The sequence below is a fragment of the Solea solea genome, chromosome 6 (genome assembly GCF_958295425.1).
Source record: "Solea solea chromosome 6, fSolSol10.1, whole genome shotgun sequence".
Classification (NCBI taxonomy): domain Eukaryota; kingdom Metazoa; phylum Chordata; class Actinopteri; order Pleuronectiformes; family Soleidae; genus Solea; species Solea solea.
The window spans coordinates 14765015-14771090 of NC_081139.1; the positions used below are offsets into that span (position 1 = coordinate 14765015).

The following is a 6076-nucleotide window of genomic DNA, read 5'->3' on the forward strand; positions in this document are numbered from 1 at the left end:
TCAAGTGGTGGAAATGGCTTCCTTAGTACTTTGTGTGTTTATTTGTATACTTTCTTTGTAGTTTACTCAGCCACACTTACTTGTGACCATCACATAAGATACTTCGATTTACTTATACAATCTTTTTATAGTTTATGAAGGTGTACACAAATCACATTCTGTATGAAAACAAAAGAGACTTTTTTTTAGTCTGTGCTGTGCAACTCACAACACAGACATCTACTAACATGCAGAAATGTACAGTATTTCACATTTAAAATTACAGGGCAAACAGCATCTCACATCTTGCTGTGTGGTAAATACACTTAAAGGTCACATTACCTTCATATGTCTTGTTAAACACCACAACAGCCATGGAGGCCAGCCATTTTTGTGATACCTGAGGAGTAGACATTCCCGTCAAAGGCTCTGTAAAGCTGTATGGTGAGTGACTTAAATTGGAATGAGTGTCAGTTCACACTAGATTTCAGGTCAAATACCAAATGTCTCATGATGTAACCACATAGAAGGCAATATCTGGAGAAATTGCAGTGGAATTGCTGCCTTCTGCCTGAGCTGAAGCCAATATGGCATGCTGCACTGAACTGGTACGAATGACAGGTTGAAAAGATGAATTGAAGTTTCTAATTGAATGTCCAGATAGACTTTGAAAATGTGTGCAAATGAGGGTTTAGAAATATATGCAAAATCTGAATACATCCATTAAGGTTGTCGTGATAATTGCAAAAATGAAATACCGCAATATGAACAAGACTATCGCCGAGGCGGATACAGCACAAGCACACATGACTGTTGGCTAAACAGATGCTGCAGATGTGTGCAGTCTAATCTGCTAATCTGAATCAGCTGTGCTGTGGCACCTGCATGTTATGGTTGTTTTGTGGAGCAAGTACATTAAAAATACACAGAGCACCAATGATGCACCATTCAAACTACTAAGACTGTAGTTTGTATTGCTGAAATGTCTTCACTGTGAGTGTCACAAGTCTTGGCCTGAGGAGCCTGATGTAGATTTAGTGAAGATAAGAGTCAGAAATGGCAGTTTTAAAAGAAGGGAATTTAGTTTTTCTGCCCAAGAGCAGGAGAGGTCCATTTATGTCGTATTTCCACCGGCTCTACTCGCCTCGCCTCGGCACGGCACGGTTTAGGTTGCATCTCCAGTACAAAAAAAAGAACCTACTCAACGTGGGCGGAGTCATCACTGCATGGCTGTGAGAAACAGCGGTGACTACATTTTATATACGACACACACACACACACACACACACAAACGAGTGACTAGTGACTTGTAAAGCAGTTGTTTTCAGTGTAACTGAATCAAATTACTAGAATAAGTTAATTAAAAATATTTGTTCAGTACTTCCTCCATGACCAGAGCACAGACTCCATCTGACACAGTCGCTGGACTGAAACACAGCGGCAGGGTCTATGATCAGCAGTGCTGTCCCTAAATACACCAGACTCCTGGTAGTTGTTGGAAATCAATCCACGTTTTTAGGATTGTTAAGTAGTTTTAACTGATCTACAGTTTGGCACTGTTCGGCTTGATTTCTGACTACAGCGGCAGTGTTTATGCCGCTCACGATCAGCGGTGTTGTCCCTAAATACACCAGATGGCACTCTGGCCAGTCAGTGGCCAGCAGTCTGACCAATCATTGCATAGTACCTACTCAGCACGCTTTTGGAACCTCACAGGAGCAGGTACTAAAAATAGTACCTGGTACCAGTTACTATGCGAGTGGAAAACCATGCCGTGGCGAGGCAAGCTGATGGAAATATGCCATTACCGTTTGTATTGTGCTCTATGCTGAATGGTTCTCCTCTCATTTTTGAGAGGAGTTGCAGTTCAAATTCTGTAAGTCACTGTGCTTTGGTAGTCACATTGTATGAAAAGAGACACATTTGTCTACGTTCTGGTAGAAAGTCATGCATGGAGAGTGAAGTTTGTGAAATGGAGAGCAAGTTGAAGAAACATTTTCTTAAAAGTTAAACCTCTCTCCACTCTAGTATTTGATGTCATCCTTGCAATACAAATATTCTGGAAGAGGCTGAAAATTATGATGACTTTATAACTGTGACTGTGTGTGATTGTCTGTGTCTTCTTGTGAATGTTTTGAAGTTCAAATGATTAATTACTGTTGAATTATGTCGGACCAGTAAAGTAGAAAATGAGTGTACCTTAAGAATATTCATTGGAATGAGAAATTTTCTCTGAAAAAAGTGGAATATTTTGGAATGAAGTATGAACAAATTTCATATGGACAGAATAATGTCCTGAGCTCAACATTTTGAAGTTTGAATTAAGTTTCTACGTTGAAGTATGTGGAACTAGTTAATGGCGCAGAATAATATATAGTGGGATTGCTGAAAACAATCATTAGTTGCAGCACTACAGTATTTGAAAATGAGCAGCTGTCACATACAGATCACACCAAAACAACTCCAGGTGCTATCATGTAACAAACTCCACTTGTTTTGGCCTGTTTGGCCTGTGACCAGGAGGAAATTTGGATGCAGATAAATTGTCCATAATTGCAGTGACAGCATCTGGTTTGATTTCTGGTTCCTTCAGATCAACTAGTCTCATCCGCTCAGTTACTCCTCTTCTACACTCAGAACCACTCCGTCTTCTCTCTGATCCATTTTGGTGTCTCTCTGCTCCTCCGCATCTCCTCTGTTCTGAGCTGCTCCTCTTCCTGAACTCTTCAGTCCTGTAGTCCATCACGTGTCCCCGTGCTCCAACACTCCAGTCCCTGGCAGTGGCGTGAGGTTTGGTGTTAGTGCCTGGAGTTGAGTTGCGGATGTTTCCTGAGGCTTGCATTCTCCTCAGATAGCTGTTGGCCCTCACCGGGCTGCTCAACCTCTGAGCTCGGGAAACTGTGCTCCTGTCTGAGAAATGCACCCGGCTCTCGCTGCAGCTCCTTTTAGGCAGTGATACGGGACGTCTCTGCTCCAGCATGGGACTCAGTCTCGATGTACAGCTGGGACTGTGGGTGGCGTGGCAGCCTGGCGTGTTACAAACGGAGTGGCGGATGCGGTTCAGAGTGCAGGCACAGCTGGAGAGCATTGTGGAGTGACAGGACAGGGAGGAAAGCAAGGTGAGGGGGAACGCACGCTGACACTGGAGGATACACTTCGGTGTGCTGAGGCGTGACGAGGCAGCCGCAGGTGACCTGTGGCAGCCAGATATCACATCTGACACAGACGAACTCCCACTCTCCTCTTGGGTAGTCTGAACCTGACACCACTCCAGCTGCAGCAGCTTCTCGAGGTATCTTTCCAGACATCCCATTGGCTTGGGCCGAGACGCCCCAATACTCTTCTCCATGTTGTAGAGAAGAGCAAGCTGACTGAGGTTCCAGGAGTTAAAAGGTGGAGGAAGAAAATCCGGAAAGTCAGAACTGCTGCGACTGTGTCGCGGCCTGGGGCTGCGAGCTGACCAGTCTTCAGGCGCTGTGGTGTCTGGCCTCAGCTCGAGTTGTGGAGGAACCCGGTCTGAGGACGACACGGGAAGTCTCTCTGACTCAGACAAGTCAGTGTCACTGTCACCATCTCCATGGCCACTCAGCTGTCCCACCGCTGGTTTCGGTGAAGGTCTCTCCACCAGATCGGGGCTGGAATCAGACAGATGGTGACAGGGAAAAGCTGGTGTGTGTCTGCTCCTCCTGGATCCTGTGGGCTTCATCTCACTGTGGCCACAAAGCCGAGCAGCCAGCTGCACCTTTGGCACCGTCCTGTCTTCAGCTGGGGACAGTAGATGAGACTTGGTCTCCAATGTTCCCTGAGAACTAGAAAGAAAAGAAGGCGATATTAGCCCAACACCGGGACAATAATTAAAGACATCGCATTTACACACAAATCCCACCTGTGTTGGCAGTTATTGCATTTGGACAGGGCAGTGTGGGGCTTGTGCTTTCGTCTTTGTGGCAGTTTCTGTGAGTAGAGAGAGAGAGAGACACTGTGATAGAGAAACAAAAGAAATAGGGCCAGTAAGGCGACTTTATTGCTGAAGTCACCTTAAAGAATGTGAACCATCAAATCTGATTCTTCACAGATCAGATTTGATGGTTCACATTCTTTACTACAAGTCTATGACATCTGAGTGTGCACTGATACATTTTTGCATGTGTCATCAACGACCACAACGGACGACATCAACTATCGCAGTGAATTTTCGGGTGAGATTTAGCACTCTCCTCCATCGTTGTTTGATTTTGCCATGCTCCCAGTTAAGGTTGGATTTTGATATGACATTCTCACATATCATATATATATCTGAACTAGTACCATGGACTGAAGTGACATAAATCTGATGTGAAAATCAGAATTGACGATCACATTTCTGTGATCAACGTGGAGATTATACATTTCAGAGACAAGTTAGGGATTCCAGCTTACATTCACTTTGAATTAAAGGCATTTGACTTTTCTTTTTCTTCATTGTTGATTTAACTGCCCAGTACCTTTTAGAACATGTTTCTTTCAGTAATGTCATTTTCAGTTGTGACAAAATTGGGAAAATCAGCTGATCTTCATATTCAAATCTGCACCAAATCATAAATTACCCAGTAAAAGTTAGCAAAATTAATCAATTTATTCTGATAAAAAAATAAGTTCACAATCAAACACAGTCACATTTGTAGTTCTGTTCACACTTACTTTGTCATTATTGTTCTCTTGACTTGTGAAGGTGCACTGTGGCTGCACTGACTTCCTTTGTGACTGCCGTCTTCCCATTTTGTTACTAAGGAAACAAAGAAAACGCATATATACAGTGCAAATATTACACATGCATTCACTGACCTAATTAACATCATGATAAATCAATAAAAATCCACAATGTTTTGCATGACGGTTATGTTTTATTATTGAAGCATGGATAAAAAAAATGCAGAGATACAAAGACAAGCAGCGTTTATGTAGAAAAAACAGCAGCACAGTTCTGTCACTGTTGCTTATAAAAGCATAACACGGTCATGTATGTAACGGTACCTGAGCTCATTGGGCTTGTTGTTGCTCCATGTCGCCTCCTTCTTCTTCTTCTTCTTCTTGCTCTCCGTCTCCCCCCTGATGACGATGACGCCTCCCCCTCTCTCCTGCAGCACTGAGCCCATAACACAGGGCGACTCCAGTGAAAAGAGGCTGTAACACACGGCGGTGATGATGATAATCCTTATGTGTGTGTGCAGGGGCTTAAATGAACAAACCGCGTCGCCGTTTAAAATAACATGTTTGCGTGATGGACAATGCAGCTGCTGACCAGCAGGGGGCAGTAGAGGCGCCCACCTGTACTTCATGCGTTTTCAAGGAGTGGGTGCCACAAGCGGCCTGATTAAAGCACAACTATGCAGATTTGTTTTTACCCTCATTTAACAGCTTCATACGGTGGCCTGGAAGTGCAAACCATTATTTATAAAACGTGAGACATTTTTTAACAAAGTAAGTAAGTAAAGCTTATTTATATAGAACTTTTCACATTAAGAATTCACAACATGCTTCAACTCTTTTACAAATCCTAAATCAAACTAAACCAAAGTTGAAACAAATTTATGTTTTCAAAAATAAATTTACAAGATGCGAAAAACACACTTCATCATCCACCATTGTGCAATACAATAATCGAGGTCAGGGCAAAGACATTATGCACGTTGTTCTCTATGTTGTGAATAAATAGATAAATCCTGCACTTTTAACTTTTCACAAGTTTGTTTTCTTCAGTTTGACAGATATCGTGATGTATGAACCTGTTTTCCCCTCAAACTGATTCGAGAATCCCACTCTTTTGGCTATTGGTGAAGAAGTCCTCACGATTTCCTGTTTTCTTTTATTTCATTGTGACGGACAGAACGTTTAAAATACACTTTAGGTTTTGTCCTATGTAAGTGTTTCCAGGAACAATGCGGAATCATCGCCCAAAGAAAACACTGTTCGCAACCGTTTTCCCCCCAGACATTTTCATTTATCATAACTGATTATTATCCACTGTCTCCTGGTTTCAGCTGTATGTTGTGTTTTCCATACAAAAAAAGCGTACAACTACAAATACAGAAAAAAGCGTTATGAGAAAAATCTGACA

The 6076-nt window shown here is 42.7% G+C and overlaps 1 protein-coding gene across 1 annotated transcript; it reads right to left on the reverse strand.

The window, feature by feature from the left end:
• Positions 1–1257: 1257 nt before the first annotated feature.
• LOC131460875 (uncharacterized) lies at positions 1258–5294 on the reverse strand. The gene is made up of 4 exons (XM_058631745.1): positions 4993–5294; positions 4660–4744; positions 3866–3933; positions 1258–3788 (listed from the first exon to the last, which is right to left on the reverse strand). The coding sequence occupies exons 1-4, from the start codon at positions 5112–5114 to the stop codon at positions 2453–2455; spliced, it is 1611 nt and encodes a 536-aa protein (XP_058487728.1). The 5' UTR covers positions 5115–5294; the 3' UTR covers positions 1258–2452.
• Between the last annotated feature and the right edge of the window lie 782 nt (positions 5295–6076).

What these genes read in the sequence shown, in the direction of transcription:
- LOC131460875 (XM_058631745.1), bottom strand. Translation starts at nt 5,114, where the DNA reads ATGGGCTCAGTGCTGCAGGAGAGAGGGGGAGGCGTCATCGTCATCAGG. An exon ending in AACAAGCCCAATGAGCTCAG is followed by an intron (nt 4,745 to 4,992) that starts GTACCGTTACAT and finishes TTGTTTCCTTAG; the next exon opens with TAACAAAATGGGAAGACGGC. An exon ending in TGCAATAACTGCCAACACAG is followed by an intron (nt 3,789 to 3,865) that starts GTGGGATTTGTG and finishes TTTTCTTTCTAG; the next exon opens with TTCTCAGGGAACATTGGAGA.